The sequence below is a fragment of the Azolla caroliniana genome, unplaced genomic scaffold, assembly GCF_043228905.1.
Source record: "Azolla caroliniana isolate FFs.n. ecotype wild unplaced genomic scaffold, voAzoCaro1.0.p SCAF_6, whole genome shotgun sequence".
NCBI classification, from domain to species: Eukaryota; Viridiplantae; Streptophyta; class Polypodiopsida; order Salviniales; family Salviniaceae; genus Azolla; species Azolla caroliniana.
Window position 1 is genome coordinate 3,480,717 of NW_028230441.1, and position 19,149 is coordinate 3,499,865.

Sequence of the window (19,149 nt, forward strand, 5' to 3'; positions counted from 1 at the left end):
CTGTCTGTCTGTCTGTCTGTCTATGTCGGTGTCTGTGTCTATTAAGGCCTCTTTCTGATTTGTGTGTCTTCTTCACAGAGAAGAAGAAGAAGAAGAAGAAGAAGAAGAAGAAGAAACAGAGCAGGGTAAGGAGAGGGGGGGGGGGGTTACCCTGCCTTTTCTTCCTCCTCCTTCATATATATTTATATACAAATTACATATATTTACAAATTACACATATTATTAATCTTTCTTTACAACACACACACACATCTCTCTCTCTCTCTCTCTCTCTATTCTCTCTCATGATATGGTCGATAGTTCTCTCACACATACCCCTCTCTATCTCTCCCTATTCTCTCTCATGATATTGTCGATAGATCTCTCACACATACCCCTCTCTCTCTCTCTCTCTCTCTCTCTCTCTCTCTCTCTCTCTCTATTCTCTCTCATGATATTGTCAATACATACATAGTTTTAAAATGTCACATAACACACACACCCAACAAATTTTTGGGGGAAATCTAGACTTCTGATGAGTTATGAACTTGTGTGTGTGTATGTGTGTTGGGGGGGGAGAGGGGGGTGGGTGTCTGTCTATCCCGAGTCTTGCTTGCCCATTGGGGGTACATATATGTCTACCTTGGATCCTTCATGCCCATTGTATTTGGTATTACTTCATATTTGGTCCGGTACATCCTCTTCCAATCCCCCGCTTTCATCATCGTTCAAACACCCTTACTAGTTACTTCTAAGTGCTATTGGATGCCTTATGTTTTGGGGCATTTCAAAACCCTGGTATATTATTATGTTGCAGTTAATCTTCCTCTTGCTCACCTTTTGTTTGTTTGTTTATTGAACCTTTACCTTAAAGGCCATGTAGAAGCTACAAGTGCATTGTAATTTCATCGGCTAAAATGCTGGAGTCTACAATCATTTGAAGAAGGCCTCAACACAAAGGTATTTTGATTGGTTTGAATAAATGATATTTCGTTACCCGGATCCTATGTGTCGTGCTCTCTTTTTAAATTAACTTTGTTGCATCAACCCCCTCTTCTTGGTTCATCCATTTTCAGCCATGACCATGCTAGAGCCTAACTGTTTATTTAAGCAAAACATAATAAATTACACACCAAAGAAATGAAAGAGGAATGCCAGATCACCTCAAACGACATGAGACAAACCGAACCTCCTTGATGTCCTATACCATCAAGTCTTGATGTGAGTCGTAGTACCTCAGGTTATGTGAGGATTGCATATGCGTAGGAAACAAGCGCCATAGCCATACTGACATAATCTCAACATAAGTAAAGTCTGCTTTCATAAGAAGGTAGCTAGCATTCTTATTTAGATGGAAACCCTAGCCCATGGTGTGTTCAAATGCTTGACTACTTTATGTGAAGTGGTCAAACCATAACATACTTAAGAGTTATCTCACATTGTGAAATTTTGATTCAATTATAATTCATTCGCTCGTTCCTTTCAGAATTAACTCACACATTCATCATAAAATCAAGGGAAACTAGGGAGTATCCTCAACAAGATAGGACCATGTTTAAATGGTCAAGAAGAATGTCATGAAAAAAATTATGGATTTATACATGTAGATAAAGCCTAATGTCTATTAAATCCATATAGGGTGTAATGAAATGATGAAATTGCAAATGTAAAAGAACAAGAGGAGAAGGCATATATGTTGGAGGTCAATAACACCAAGATAAATGATGTGATGGAGAGGAGGCCTACTATCCAATTTTGGTCTTCCATAGATCCTACGCTATGTCTATATGTCTCTAAAGTAGTAAACACAATGACCATTTATTTGAACGTTTGGGTTATCATTTTTGAACTATGATTGTTTAGCGTATGATGTATCATTCAGAAAAGGGATTATATATGATATGTTCAACATACAAACTAGTTGATTCTCCTAACTTTTGACGATGTCTTCCATACTTTGTATAGGCGTTATTGTTATGCCCACGTGCAATACCTGTTCACCTAGATGAATAAATTTAAAATTAAGGGATTGTTGATGGTAAGTTGGTAACCACTTGTTCGTAACAAGACAAGTTATATATTCTAGAATCAAATGCAAATGATGGCTCAAAATTTTTCTATGTCGAACAGTGCATTGAGCTTGTTACTTAGTACTTGAACTCCAAAAGGAGTTTGATTTAACCCAAGGTAGAGATACCAAGTTTACTCTCGTGTTGTTGTATCTAGTCCGTAGCCTTGTATTATCTTAGTGTTGCAACACACAAAAAGTACCACTTTATCATCTTGTTTATGCATATGATTGTTAGAATATAAAAAGATAGTACATGTCCAATAGGTATTTGTTGGTTTCAAAACTCCCTCATATGATGTATAAGCAAAATGCATTTATATTGTGATTTAGCATGGAATGCCTTGTTGATATGCAAACAAATCGTAATCAAGTGTTAAACAAAGGTCACTTATAAATTCTAAAGTGGATTGCTACTTAGGTTGAGAGCCCCACATGCTTCAACTTTGAGCAAACTAGTTTTTGTCATTGATGTGGAGCCTAGATGATGCTGGGATCTTCTATCACAAATGAGAACAATTCATATAGAGCACATATCCATCCGTCCTTCATTTTATTCTCTTAATTTGTTAAGGTAACATCTGCAACCCATTGGTCGTGAGCTTTGCCACATAAATAATTTCATGTGGTTGTGAGATACCATCAACACATACCTATAACTTCTTATACCCCATTCATTTTCTTCACCTTTAAATCATTTTTTATTTTTTATATAACTACTCATATAGAAAATTCCAAGGCATCGAGTTCGTTATGCCCATTGGAACTTCATTGAAAATTTCAAGTGTTTCAAAACTGAATTAATGAAAAACTCATATTCCTAACACTTACGGCAATAAATGGCTAACTAGTTCACTTTGGACAATTCATAAATACAATTTGTTCTCCCACTTCTTATGTCACTTTCATTAATTTAAGAGAACTTTCTTCCTATTTTTGCATCATTCCTTGAAGATAGATATCCCTAGCTTGCGTAGCAAACATTAGGAGCACTCCATCTTTACCAAAGTGCATCTAATTATAATTCCTTTGTTGATGCTTAAGGTTTTGAAAATGAAGACATTTATTTACCTTCTATTGACCTATGAATCGGCTAGTGCTCTAGGCTTGGTATTGTTTGACTTGATTGGACTTCCTTATCGTTCTCCAACTTAAAAACAATGTCAATCAAAGATGATAAGAGTCAAGTGGGGGCATCCTAAAGATTAATCAAACGAATGGACCATTTTGTAATGCACACAAAACATCTACAAACAAGGGCCTTAACAACAAAGAAATGGTTCAAGTTTGACACACAAATAAATGTCATCTAAACTTCAATCATAAACTTTACACACAAAATTTGGCTACAAATAAACAACACAATTTTTGCACATATGGCCATATCATATTAGGAGCAAAATTTTATGGGTTGTTATTGAATAAAATATTGTTAGAACACTTCCAACAATAGATGCATATCTTTAAATTGACCATTTGCACCAATATTATACTTTACTAAATTATGTGTAACATTACAAACGTAATTAGACTTCAAAGTCAACACATAGAAGGTTAAAACAAAAAATAATTAGAAAACTATCATTGCCAAATTAATTATTAATTGCCAACCAATTGGAAAGGGCAAATGTGTCATTGTCAAATTAGGGCACAAATTAGAAAGTGAATATGTACCAAAAGGTTATTCAAGCTTAATTTTCTAAGTTTTGTGTTTAAGAGACACATTATTGACCAAGCATATTGCTCAAAATACAGATACACAAGCAGATTTAGGCGGTTTCCTATAGGATTTGCTTTTGCATCCCTTTAGATAAAGAGTTAGAGACTCATGACATACAAACTTGTCAATGAATTTTAAAAATGTGCAAACATAATTGCTCAGAATACCAACATATATAAGGATATTTAGGTGGTTCTCAATTGTGCATCCATTTTGGAGAGAGATTCAAAGGCCCATGGAATACAAACGACATTGTAGATGAATTTTATCATATTCATTTTCAATCTTGGAGTTTTTGACATCTTTTTGATGTCAATTGTAAGTTCTTGTATTGATTCCTAGATATATTTTATAAATGTGGAAAAGGACTCCAACAATGTTTTCTAGATTGATCGATGAGCCAATTTGGCCTCTAAATAGAAAATATGTACATGCATGTGAAGCTAATCCATTTCAAGTTTTCAGATGCCATATTTACAGTTTTATACCATCAATATGTAGGTAGCAGTTAACCATTTTTGTATAGTTCCCGGCCGATTAACATCCTTCGAATTTCACATGTACCAGCACCGATCTCATAAAGTTTGGCATCCCGTAGGAGTCTTCCAGTTGGATATTCATTAATATAGCCATTTCCACCAAGGCATTGAATTGCCTACATCAATCCAGTTAACAATATCTCAAAACCCAAATATTGCCCAAAACACATGTATATAATTTTGAACTGATTTCTTGTGTGATAACAATACTAGACATTGCAAGAATAATAATTTAACATAATCATTCCAGTCCTCTTATCCAAGTACCGTGTGATCTCTATTTATTGTCCTCTCTGATAACACAGATTCAGCTATTGCCAGTCAACCGACCATATATTTTTGCAAAGGACCTCTGTTTCACTAGGAAACCTTGTAATTTCGAGTGAGTTACTTGGCAAATTTACCATCCATACAGTACAATAATGTACAGATACTAATCCTGTAATACTAGGAAGTGATTAATTATTCTTGAACCAATTCTAACTGTGTCGGATTTACATGAGATCACACATCCGACACAATGCTATGATGTAGATCCTAATCTTGTCATACTAGACAGTGATTAGTTGATCTTGATAACCTTTTCAACCAACATGATATGATGGTTATTATATTCCATACGCAGTGAACGACGATGCATCACGTAGCTTTCTGTATATGGGCAATATGGACACATTTGACTCATGCTTTGAAACTCTAGTAATACTTCTTTTGAACTATATGGTTATTTGCCTTGCATACATCAGGCTTTTGTTGATAAAAGCACTAGTACTTTATTATCAAATGTAGTGTACAGTAAGTAGGTTTCCTTAATGACTGGCTCCAAACTTAGTGCCACTCTAGAAAAGAGCAATTGTTCTTCCCCTTGCCTTGGGCAAAACATCCCCAGGCACATAAAAGAGGAGCAACAGTAAATAGAACTAAACAAACAATGTCCATTAGGAAATGATTGAGAACAGTCCCTATATGTGAGGAACTGCTATTGAAAAGAACTACACATTCCACTCCATTTAATACTCCGTTCTTATAGTTGTGAACATTCAATTTGCACTTCCCATATGTCCACACATCATCCAACAAAGGAACGCTTGAGCATCACACTCAAAATACATAAATTCTTAACATCAAATGGATACCTATTTCCAAATACCTATTTCCAAAGGTTCATAAACATAGAAAAGGGAAGAAATAAAACCTGCAGAGCCACTTGTGTTGCATTCTCAGAGGCAAAAAGGATAACCGCTGCACAATCCTGTATCGTCAAACATCATCATATTTTCTCAACTGTGGTACAACAATCTTAGAATTCTTAAAAAATGAAAATGATAGTGATCCACTTAGATTTCATCCTTTTAATATTTTTCATTTCTCACTATCCAAAGTCCTAATTGACTTATACCATGACAATTACTACCCAGAATTATTTTTTTACTAGCCATTATGCGCATACTCATAGCTACATAATTAGGAGTTAATGAAGGCTACATTAGGTTCACCAGATAATAGCTTCATGAATACAAGCACAACTACGCAATTATTATTTGATGAATATCTTGGCAGGTTTACTTAGCTAGAATGCAGCATTTAGCTAGCCACAACCTGGACGTCTGGACATAAACCTGAATGCTTGCAGGTGTCTAAAAAGCTACCCTTGTAGGTTCCTCTTCAGACATCATTCCTCATTCTTGCTAACCAGGGATCTCCTTTCAGCTGCCCCCGCAGGTCAGGCATAAAACAAAGCATATTATCACAGAAAAGGTATTTTTCACACAGTGCAGCTCCCAGATCAGCCCATATGACACTATGGGGAACTGAACTTGCTCTGGATGATATGAAAGATCCTTATCCCAAAGGATTGCCATCCATTATAGTACTTTCCATCTGTTCTTTTTAAAATCTCTCTTTGGGGTGTTCACCTCTAGATGCTACTCATAGATGACACCCCTGCCAGCATCAGATGCTTTGAAAATAATTCATCTCAACCTAGATTAAATGATCATCCCATTACTTTTCCTGGTTCTGTGCTTATATGTTTATATACTCACAAGACCAAATTAATTGCTCACAATACAGGCCATTAATTTGCTGAAAATACCCTTTACCTTTTTATCAACGTGTCCTCTATCACATTGGCTTGCAACAGAATAAACAAACGACCTGCATGTAGTGAACAAAAACATAAATAGAACAATTATTTATGCCAAATATGTTACCAGCCTTTTTGTTCTTCTTTTATGGCTTTGTTCAATCATTGTTTTACTGTTATGTTTTTTAAAATTATTATTTACTTGCTTTCCTGGAACCCTTGAAATAGGGCATGACAACATTCCATAGTCAGTGTGGAACAAGCAGAGAGCCATTCTTCCCTATAAGCCAAGTCCTGCAGTTCCCCTAGATCCCATTGATCAGCTTAGCATTGGCCCAAGTACATCCCAGGCTTGTGGAGTCGAAAACAAGTAGGAATTCCAGTCATAGCCTCAATCATTGGAGGGCATTTCACTACTTCTTACACCTTTCATCAAAACATTTGTTCGTGCAGAGAAGGTTGAGTTACATTCGTTCGAGAAATAGGGATCCCAACATCTTCTTTTATCGAGTTGGCCTCTTGCCATTGTCCTTGCAGACTCTAGACCCTCTATTTCCTTTTGAGGCACTTGCAAATTTTTTGATTTCATATCAGCTCCTAGAATGACATTTAAGAGCTATCTTAAACACCTCTTCTCCTTCAAACCCTTGCTCAATGATTGCAATACATTCACCATCTGAATTACCAATATAAACATGAGGGACTTGCTGAGTTCTGTGATTAGACGAGGAAACCTCCTCCATCACATTTCCTGTGTTTGGCCGTTGGTCACCCACAACTAATCAAATGACACTCTTTGAAGAATAAATGATCAAATCCCGTTGATGGAACCATGAAAGTGACATGAGAAAATTCCAAGAGGTAAAACGCCAACCAAACCACTAATTTAGCAAAATAAATGTCTAGCTCTAAGCTGAATTTGAAAGCCACCTTTTCGAAAACAATGTCTAGCCCATTAACGACTTTTAGGTGACCTAATGTGAGACCTAATCTAAAGTGTCTTTCTTTATAAAGGCAGAACTTTACAATTAGGTGCAGACACCTCCATGCAAATTGGAACCCAATGCTAATTGGACTGACCACATGCCAATCCCAAGGCCTGCCAGCCTTGGCACCTCAATTGTAGTGATCATCGGCCCTCAACCACCCCACACTATGCATGAACATCTTCTTGACCAGTTTCAAGAGTTCCAGAGGGGAAAAATAAAAACAAATTTTTTATCAAGTAATGTCTTAAAAATAAAACAAAAATGGCACCAATAATAACCCTACAAATTAGATTATGCTCTAACCTTGACGCTTGAAGCGAAGTATACATATCAGCGAGTTTCCCCTGAAAAGAATTAGAGGTAATAAAACGTCAACCAGAATTCAAGGTTATTGAGAATAAAGAAGAGTCCGGTGTTATATATGTTTTTCTTTTCTTTTCTTTGCTACAGCATCAGAGATAAAATGCAGCACTGCATGAGTGATTCTGTGAACCACCTGATAATTTTTAAATAAAATTTGTTCCATGCCTTATAGGTGAAGTCAATCTTTCCTCACTAGTTAACCAGAAGGCTTTTACCATCTGCTATATTCTTTTATTAGAATTAAACCATGTTTTACTTGACAAGGTATTGGAGAGTCAATGGCCACAGTTATAAGGGCTTGAGAAATGGCCTCTGATACAGTTGTTCAACTTAAAAGTATTGCGCAATGCATTCCCAATAATGAACTTCATGCCCTGAGACCAAAGTACTAACTATATCCCCAATACAATTTAATGATTGTAAGGGAGATCGAAAGACAGCAAAACAGAGACAAAAGTAATGCAGAACCTGAAGATGTGGTGGCTTGAATTCAAATTAAAGTTAAAAGTAGTACAATTATTGTGCAATTCATTTTTAAGAACGAACTGGATTTCCTGAGAGGCGAAGTGCTAGCTATATCCCAAATAAAATTTAAGGACTTCAAGAGAGATCGACAGAGAAAGAACGAAAGAAAGATATATTAACGTCTTTTAAGAGGCCAAAATGGCCTATAAGACCAAACAAGAGATTACATCTTAAGTGTTGTCTCGTCTTTGAGAACAACAAATCAACAAATCAAAATAAAATAAATATTACTCCGTAAATATAAAAGTAAATAAGATAAAAAGAGATGAGGGAAACTGGTTTTCGGCACATGTGAGATTCGCAAGTTAGATGTATTGTAACTTTTGTCTTCGAAAGATCTCTAGCATAGGTTGATCCAGAATGGAAAGGTCTCCGAAGCGAGGGAAGAGAGAAAAATAGAGACAAAAGTAACGTGGACTGACGCAAGGGAAGAGATCAAAAAAAGAAAGAAGGAAAGTCAATCCACAATTTTATATCAAATATAGAGTTCAAAAGTGATATTTATAGGCAAATTAGAGTTCATGTGTGCTATCTTAGCTTTTCTATACCAATACCTATGACCACCAGCATGAATATAATCAACTAGAGCAGAATATAATTCAAACTTCAAATATTGTCTATGAATTGGGTTTTCAGTCCATATCTGTAGACAAAAGTAACGTGGACTGACGCAAGGGAAGAGATCAAAAAAAGAAAGAAGGAAAGTCAATCCACAATTTTATATCAAATATAGAGTTCAAAAGTGATATTTATAGGCAAATTAGAGTTCATGTGTGCTATCTTAGCTTCTCTATACCAATACCTATGACCACCAGCATGAATATAATCAACTAGAGCAGAATATAATTCAAACTTCAAATATTGTCTATGAATTGGGTTTTCAGTTCATATCTGTAGACAAAAGTAACGTGGACTGACGCAAGGGAAGAGATCAAAAAAAGAAAGAAGGAAAGTCAATCCACAATTTTATATCAAATATAGAGTTCAAAAGTGATATTTATAGGCAAATTAGAGTTCATGTGTGCTATCTTAGCTTTTCTATACCAATACCTATGACCACCAGCATGAATATAATCAACTAGAGCAGAATATAATTCAAACTTCAAATATTGTCTATGAATTGGGTTTTCAGTCCATATCTGTAGACAAAAGTAACGTGGACTGACGCAAGGGAAGAGATCAAAAAAAGAAAGAAGGAAAGTCAATCCACAATTTTATATCAAATATAGAGTTCAAAAGTGATATTTATAGGCAAATTAGAGTTCATGTGTGCTATCTTAGCTTTTCTATACCAATACCTATGACCATCAGCATGAATATAATCAATTAGAGCAGAATATAATTCAAACTTCAAATATTGTCTATGAATTGGGTTTTCAGTCCATATCTGTAGACTGTAATGCTCAACTAAAAATTGTAATCAAAACTAGAAATCATTCATGAATATTATGAAGGGAAAGTGTAGTTCAATAATCTGAATCTGGTCTAGTACATTATAAGAACCAAAAGTAAAGGATGTGAATGAAATTCAATCATGAGTCTGATGATGATATGTTTTGCAACTATCTAGAACAAAATCTGAACTAAAAACGTATAGCTGCATGTTCACAAAGCAGAAAGTATTACTTGAATCAGCTGGAATTCCCCAATGGATTTACCGAATTGCTCCCTCTGTCGAACATAAGGAAGAACTTCATCCATTGCTGCCTGCATTAAACCAATTGGACCAGCAGCCAAGACAAGTCTTTCAAGGTCTAAACCTGACATCATCACATAAACGCCTGCATAATAATAATTGAAGGGTCTTTAAACCAGGTCTGAAAAGAAAACTCTCTCTATGCATACATATGATTCACTTGAATTTGGATATATGTCATTTACCTTGTCCTTCTTCTCCAAGAACATTCTCCTCTGGAACAAAGCAGTTCTCAAATACAAGCTCACACCTGCAAAATTTCAGCCATTAGAACCTAAGCTACCTAATGCAACATCTTCCTCTTTTCTCACTTTAGATAATACTTTTGAAAATATACAATCAACAAATAGATGGTTGAAAGTTGTATAAGTTTGATACTCTATGAGAAACTCAGTATCGCATACAGAAGCAAGTAGGAACTCAATCTGTAATCAGCAATTATTTCATAGCATTATTTTGGTGTTTTTTGTACTATTTGATGCAATATTATAGTAAAAACTAATAATATGTGCTAGTTTTCTCTTCCATATAGGAGTCTGAAACAAACACATGAGTCTCTAGAAAACATCACAATGTTTCAATTTTGAGAAATCAAATGTATCACTTATCGTGTTATATAACCTGCTTTAAACAATTAAAATAAGACATATATAAGAAGAGCAAGATAATTACGTATCACTTCCTCGCATCCCAAGCTTATCCAATTTTTGGGCTGTACTGAAACTGCAAAAAGTAGAAAACTAAGTCATATTGGTTGATTATCCATGAGAAAAAAAGAAAGATAGTAATATTATCATCTATGAAAGACCAAAACGGCTTATGAGATCACAGCATTTTTATAAATTTGCTTCAAGTTTATCGTCAAGAAACATACTCACAGGGTTGTGGACACTCTTCTTTGGTGATTTAGTTTATTTTCATATTTCACATTTCCCATATAAGTCTCCCATCTCAATGAGATGAACCATGGTCATTAAAATCTCAATCAAAAAACTAATTCTAACCTGTAATAACACAACAGACACCACTATCCAGGATTAGGCAATAAATTAATAGGTGCAGCTGGTGCCATCCAGGAGGGGTACTAAGCTTTTATTGGTAAAATTCCTACCAGGGGTAACACTCTCTCTAAGGATGAGTTACAGATTATATTACATATGACTACTGCAATTCTTGACTAAGCAACTTACCCTTTCATGCCCTTCTCAACAATGAAGGCAGTAATTCCTTTTGATCCAGCGTGCAAATCAGATTTTGCATACACAATCTGCAGACAAAACCATGTAACCAAGGTGTTTACACAAAAGTTTCAATAAATCCGGTGTACAACATGGAATATCCATAACATGTATTGATCATCTTCAGATGATACAAATGCAACCCAAGGAATACAACTTTGTGAAAAACATCCATTGCATTAGCAATATTAAGCGCTCATTTGTGCATTTTGATACAAAGAAAGAGGAACTTGCCAATGTATTCGCCGTGGGCCCATTTGTGCACCACATCTTATTACCGTTCAAAATATATCCACCTTGGGTACGATCCGCCTTGCACCTCATGCTTACGACGTCGGAGCCAGCTGTTTCATTGGGAAAAAAACTATCGGAATCAAGTATATAATCAAATTAAAATGGTGCATGCAGTTCAATTCTGCTGATCTTGGTTAATCAATAATTAATTACCTTTACACAGCCTGTATACTCAAAGAGTATCATGTTCTACATCTTGGGATAGTGGCTACTGTAGTGAGGAGTAGAATTTCTGAAGCTTAGTTCTTTCCCTGTCTGAGAATGTCAATCTTGCCAGAAGTATGCTAGTGGTTAGTAAGTAAACAATTGGCCACCCTGTCTGAGGATGTCAATCCTCCCAGAAGTATGATACAGGCAAGTTCTTATCAGTAGGTAAACAGTTGGACATGAATAACACTACAATCAATAGAAGATTTATAACTGCGTTATTTGCAAAATGAGGTTCCAAACCCATGTCCTTCAAGCTTGGAGTTGTGAAGCATTTTACAACTTTATAAGAAGTGAGCAACAAGTGATGATGATGATGTTAGGGTGAGAATGGTGATGATGCAGTCGCTCTCTCACTCACACTCACTTCTCTATGTGGCTCAATCCTAGAGTCAGAATTAAGTATATGGGCAGAGTGCAATGGTTGCCATTCAGCTATACAGGCAGGCTTTCAGAAAGGGTTCACAACTTTGGATCATGTATTGAACCTCTGAGCCCTTATTCAGGAGGGCAGAGCCCATAATAAGAGGTTTTTTTGCTGCTTTGTGGATTTCCAAAAAGCCTTTGACACTGCCACGTGCTCGGCTTATGCAATGGCTAGGAGCTTCAGTGTCCCTATAGATATGCAATGGGGAATCTATGCACTGTATGAATCCATGTCAGGAATAGTGTGGTCTCCCTTGGTTTGTCAGAGGCTGTGGCTAGCACGATTGGAGTAAAGTAAGAGTAAAGTAAGGATGCCCACTATCACGCACTCTCTTTGATCTCCACATCCATAAGGTATCGCATTACATAGAGAGATTTGGTGGCCTAGCAGGTACAACCATACAAGTATTACTATATGCTGATGATACAGTTCTGATTTCTGACTCTCCAGAGGGACTACAAAGACATCTAAACACGTTAAAATCATTTTGTATGGACAAAATTTTGTCAATAAACATGAATAAAACTAAAGTGATGGTGTTTAATACCACTCAAGCATGGGTGAGAAGATCAGAAACAGAATTCTTCTTGGGAGAGAAAAAAGTGGCATATACACACTCCTACACATACCTAGGAGTAACAATTATAGGGCCTAAGTTCTTCATATGGGAGGTTTCTTGTGCCCAAATTCTCATGGATATGTAGCCCTTGGTGCTCTTGAAAGACAATGTGCACATTTGCAGTTCCAAGAGCCACAAACTAAAGTGTGACTATTTGATACACTTGAGACACCAACTCTTCTCTATGGAGTAGAAATATGGAAACCGAGCCTTAACAATGCAAATAACAAGAAAGATTTAGAGAGAACTTTAGTGTCAATGATTGTTCACATCATAAGGAGCAAAGCATCGGTGCCCCATGATATAATTCACGCAAAGTTGGGAGCAGCCCCTATAATCATTGAGGCATTATTCCAAGCAATGACCTTCTCCAACAGCTTTGGGAGCTCCCTAAAGGAATGTGCTCAAGGTTGGCACTTATGTCATCAAAACAACTTACTGAACATGGAGACATTTACTGTTGGTATGGTGAAATGCAACAATGGTTCAAGACACATGACATAAGCATAAATGCACTACCTCGTTCCAATATAAGCTTGGATTGTCCCCATCTAAACATGACCAAAGTGGAAAAGAATACAGTGATCCCAACTGATATCATTAACTTGGAAAACAAGATAACATGGATTAGCCCCTAAATATCACTTGGTACGAAGATGGCCCACTATAAGACACTTTTTAAATATATCGGAGAATGGATTCATCATCAAGCCACCTTATATGGACATACATCTACCCTATGTGTTGCACAGTATGATAGGGCAGCTGCAAACGTCATCACATCAGTTAGAGATTGAGGTAGGCAGATATGCACAAATGGCTTTAGAATAAAGTATTTCCCAATTGTGTCATCAGGGAGTGGAATCTAAAGAACCCTATATTTGTCAATGTAGTGTTCTTTAAGAAATAAGGGGGAGATATAATTGCCTCTTTAAGCAAGGCTTTGGCACACTACACAAGGTAATGGATTATGAGGACCAGCGGGGCTTGGGGCTTTTCGTGCTAGAACTCAAGAGACAGGGGGAAAATTTGTTGGACAATAGTACAGTCACACAAGCTCATCAACAAAGAACAATCACAAATTTCTTTCGCCCCATCACTCCTACTCATGCTACAAATCAATAATGGGCTACACAAATGGGCTACCAACCAGGACATAACAAAGGGGTTACAATAGATTAGACAATAGCAATTTGTCGTGCATGTGGGCTCTAAACTACGATCTCACCCTTGTCCATCAACAGATAAAGGCCATTGTCTCCCACCATCATAGGTGCTTTCCTCGCTTCAAAGACCTCTCCATTCTGGATAAACCTATGCTAGAGATATTTCGAAGACAAAAATTACAATATACGTGTACTGATATCAAGATTCTTTAGTCTCGTTTTATCTTATTTACTTTTTTTACTTAGTAACAGCTCTTTACTTTGATTTGTTGTTCTCAAAGACGAGACAACATTTCAGATGTAATCTCTTGTTTGGTCTTATAAGCCATTTTGGCCTCTTAAAAGACGTTCATACATCCTTCTTTCTTTCTTTCTTGCCTACTATTCACTAAGCTTTTACCCTAAGGCTCCAATTAGCTTCTTCTCCTCTAATACCTTCCCAAATGCCTTCATAAATAAATACTTCCTTGTGTTTTTCTTCCTTTGGCTTCACAATAACGCATAGATAACATAGTCCTTCTGGTTGGCCAGATCCATTCTTTATGGGATTCATTTTATTATCCATCAATATTCGGTGACCGATGGGATTAGTCCTAACACATAAAATGTCTCATTAAATGGTCACTTCTCATTAACATTAGTCATAAATCAATATTCTATGTAATCAATGCTAAATATACAGAAATTATCAAACAAAATTGTGTATATAAAGATTTGACAGAAAACTCTCATAACAAGTGAGTTTAGACCTTACAATTTGGCTCACTCATAGCAAGAGCTCCAACATGCTCCCCACTGATAAGCTAGAAATGAAATGAAAACCTTTAGTACAATATGAAACTGTTCTCTTTTCTTCCATATGACTATAAAGAGACCAACCTTAGAAAGGTATTTCTCTTTCTGAATGTCATTCCCATTTCTCACCTACATCAGTGCATTTTTGTCAATATCCTTAACTTGAAAACATTTGAAAATCCCCAACTAAAGGAACTGTTTATACCAACTGGTTGATGCATAGATTGGAATGAGCGCCATAAGATAAACCTACAGAGCCTGAAGCACGACTAATTTCCTCCATTGCAACACAGTGATATAGATAACCTAAGCCCATTCCTCCAAAAGTTTCTGAATGTATTTAAGCACATCTCATTATCAGTAATTCTGGATGTTTGCAACTAGGAAGTATAGCACAAGATAAAAAATATTACCCGGAGCTGTGATACCATGCAAATTGAAATCTCCCATTAGCTTCCACAGATTCACAGACTGCAAAAAATGAGATATAACTCTACATTATCTCTGAAAGAATGATTCTCAGTAAATAACAAATTTCAAATTATGTGATACAATTACAAGCATAATAAGCGCAAATGCAGATGTACACATATATGTAATGTTCCTATGTTTAATGTAAACGTATGTAATCCAACTTACCTTTGGAAAGCAGTTAGTTGAATCAATCGTTGCTGCATGTGGTGCTATGTTTTCTTGAGCAAATTGGTGTACACTCTCCTTGAACTATGGTTTCAAAGGAGTAATTTGAGAAAAAAATTTAAAAAAATTTAAATCATGAATGCATGTATCAAGGCCTTTATCTTTAGTGCTCTTAGGTGAAAACTGCCTAAAGCATATCATATTTGCATGGTTTGTGGAAAAATCAAATCAAACGGTACAAGCTGAAGCCTTTTGAAGAGTTTTTATGCCTAGAATGTACACCAAAAAACAAAGGTGCTTTGTCAACAAGGGTTATTCTATGGACAAGCTACATATTTATCCCTCTACTTGTTAATGTGAAAATTGTTATCCCTCTACCTGGTGTAGTGTTTCATCATGAATCAGGCTGGTTGAGAAATGATGGGATAATTGTTTCCGCAACAAAACCTGTTGAGAGAAAAGAAGTTATTAGAAGACTTTGAATGTTAGTAGATTCGTTGCAAGGTTTCTCATATGGGAAGCACAGAAACTGACATAGATCTCCTTTTTAGCAAGAAACGTTTGACTGATAAAATTGCTCATAGACCAAGTATTTAGGAACTCTAACAGAGATGATCAAGCTAAAATATGGTGGACTGTGTCCAGCCACAAATATTTATGAACGGTGCGAGTGAGCAACGTAGACATCTGAAGGAAATGCGAGTAAGGATATTTGTATATCCAAATGGTACATCCACCATTTGGGAAGAAATTGCAAGTCTGCAGGTGTCTTCAATACCTTCTATATACATTAACTTCTTTATGCATCAATTTATTCCATGTGTAAGGCATAATTGGCTACAAGGAGATTGGGAAGATCACTTGTCTTCAATACCTTCTATATACATTAACTTCTTTATGCATCAATTTATTCCATGTGTAAGGCATAATTGGCTACAAGGAGATTGGGAAGATCACTGCAAACTATGTATCATGGACAAAGTGAATGTCATCCCAATTTTTTTGGTTAAGTAACTGTAAGTCAAGACATGAGCAACGGTATAACTGTAAGTCATAGGCTCTCATATGCTTCACAATTTGCTAGCAATCAGCTACGGTTTGAACTGAATAGCAAAAACTGCGGCTTAACAATTTAAACAGATCAGTTCAGTTAGGTTTTGTTCAAGTTTCAAAATTTGCAAACGGTTCAACTTGGCTTGGGGTTCAGGGGTTCGAGTTGGTTCTGTCTAAGGCTTTATTGGCTTACAGGTTTGCGTTTTAAATGGCTTCAGTCCAAGGCTTAAACAACTTAATCATTTAGGATTAGGACAATTTATCATTTTTTATTATATATGAGTTAACTTTTTAGAGTTATGAGCTATAGCCAATTAAAATAATAAGTTGTAAGATGTGAGATCCAATATTTTCTACTTTGCTCAATTTATAAGTCGGAGACTTTGTGATAGAAAACTCCTTGTTAAAGAATTGTGCAAGAGTTAACCACAAAATATTGGTTTACACCGAACCGCAAAACCATGGCTTAAGGGTTTGTAAATCTCTTTGACTGTTTCGTTTGGGCTTGGAAATCCCTCAAACTGTTTCAGCTTAAACAGTTTCAGGATTCAGTTCAGTTTAAATTTCAAATTATTTAAAATGGTTTGAGTTGAGACGCCCAACCAAACTGAACAGTTTCCAATTGCTACAATTTGCCATGCCATAAATGCCACTTAACATTTGACATAACATGTTCATTATATGACAGTAAATTTCGTACTAAAAATGTACACAAAGACAATATATATTGCAATCGTAGTAATCTGAAGCCCATACAAAGATCAGAATTCACACAGAAAGCATCGATGTTTGTGCATATACTAGGTTTCTGATATAGTCATAGTTAGAAAATAGAGCTGAATCAGTATATCCAAAAGTTAGGATTGCTCACGGGTAGGAAACTGCACGCGTGATGTGAATGTCATCCCCAATTTTGTGGTTAACTAAACATACATCATACATGGGATATGTATGAGCAGTGCTATGACAATAAGCCATAAACAGTTCTCATATGTTCCACAATTTATCTTGCCATAAATGTCACTAAGAAGAATTTACTGATAGTATAATTTGTACGAAAAATGTACACAAAGATACACACACACACACACACACACACACATATATATAAATACATATATATATACATACATACATACATATATATATATATATATATATATATATATATCAATTCATTGTTGTTTGGTCTTCTTCCAATTCACCAAAGCATCTTCAATCCTGGGTGAATGATGGTGCGATGTGAGCCCTAACGGAGATTGTAAGTAAGCCCTAGTATTCAAAAAGAACTATTTGTTTCCAAGATTACTACTTATTGACGAATATATCCATATACTTGCAACTACACCTTAACCTCTAAACTCTAGTATTCTAAGACATACGGCGTGGTGGAAGGTATCTATACCTTCGAATTCGAAATATTTCTGCAATCTGACTCCTCAAGGACATTGATATTTTGTAAGGAGAAACAACAAAGGTCCTTAGGAAGGAGAAAAACTAAGAAAACGGGGATCGAGAGAAACTTTTGAAAACAACAAGAAAATAAGAGATAGAAAGAAAGATAGATAGATAGATACCTGGGAGGTGAGGGACAGAGATCGAACACCGCGTCTGAGAAAGCTTGGAGACATTCTCAACAGAAAGTGTTAGCGAGACAACAGAGTATGCCGGCCCCTTAGCTAAAGAGAACGAACAAAAAAGATCATCATCGTCCTCATCCTCATCCTCACCCTCATCTCGTCGTTGTCATCAGATTTCCTTCGGCACACGTGGCAGGACACGTGGCAGGACGCTGACATGGCAGTACTCCATTGGTCGTCTTCAAACATAGCGCCAACTAGGTGTGGCCATGGCGACAAATGGAAGTGGTCCCGCCAGAACAATTTCCGATGGATGGATCGGCGCCTTCAAATTTGGTATCATTTGGTAACGCTCGGGTTACACGTAGCGGAGTGAATGATGATGCAGTTGGATCGCTCCTTGGGAAAGAAGAAGGTAGGTAGCTTTATGAGTTGCTCGATGAGGACCAAATCTGGGGTTCGGGAACCAAGTTTCAAAGGGAAAGAAAGCCTTATGAACAAGGGTGTGGTGTTGATACGATGACAATGTCGTGATTGCCGAACACATCTTTAATTAATGGACCCATGTTGATACTTAGAGAGTTCATTGGTTGCAAAAAATAACTAGGGCTTCAAGGGATTAGGCTTGCACGTCATAAAGTTGGAGTTTGGTTGCAATATTCCTTCCTTTTTGCCTTTATCTTGGTCGGTCTGACAATGTAGATTGTACTACATATGTGTGAAAGTTAACGTGGCATCAAAGCTATGTTAGAGATTCAAACATGTCTTCGGGATGATGTTGCCCAAGATTCAATCCCATAGAGAAGCACCAGTGTCATCAATGTGACAAATCTCTCAAGTACACAACATTTCTAGGTTTTACAAAATATTGTCTTTTTATTACATGGCTATGGTATTGTCCACATCGATAAAGCATAAGTTTGTTTGTTTGTTTTTTCCCAAAAAAATATACTACAACATGTACCAAAGAGCCCTTTTTTTTAAATTCTAACCGTTGGCTTAAATAAATACTTCGGTGTAGAGTAGAACCACTCCACCTTATCAAAAATTCGTTTATAAAATATGCATCCGTCCCAGATGGTATGAAACTCCAATCGCTTGAGCTCCGCATGTTGCAGATTACCTTTTATACTATTCAAAGAACCTTTAAGATTATGCACAATCTC

At 36.3% G+C, this 19,149-nt stretch overlaps 1 protein-coding gene across 1 annotated transcript; it reads right to left on the reverse strand.

The window, feature by feature from the left end:
• Positions 1-4,005: 4,005 nt before the first annotated feature.
• On the reverse strand, positions 4,006-18,098 carry IVD (isovaleryl-CoA-dehydrogenase). The gene is made up of 16 exons (XM_087320784.1): positions 17,981-18,098; positions 15,729-15,797; positions 15,351-15,434; positions 15,125-15,182; positions 14,917-15,041; positions 14,796-14,840; positions 14,671-14,719; positions 11,438-11,547; positions 11,156-11,232; positions 10,638-10,688; positions 10,151-10,215; positions 9,896-10,050; positions 7,685-7,725; positions 6,409-6,463; positions 5,502-5,558; positions 4,006-4,422 (listed from the first exon to the last, which is right to left on the reverse strand). Exons 1-16 carry the CDS (start codon positions 18,032-18,034, stop codon positions 4,276-4,278), a joined length of 1,242 nt encoding a protein of 413 aa, XP_087176910.1. The 5' UTR covers positions 18,035-18,098; the 3' UTR covers positions 4,006-4,275.
• Positions 18,099-19,149: the final 1,051 nt, after the last annotated feature.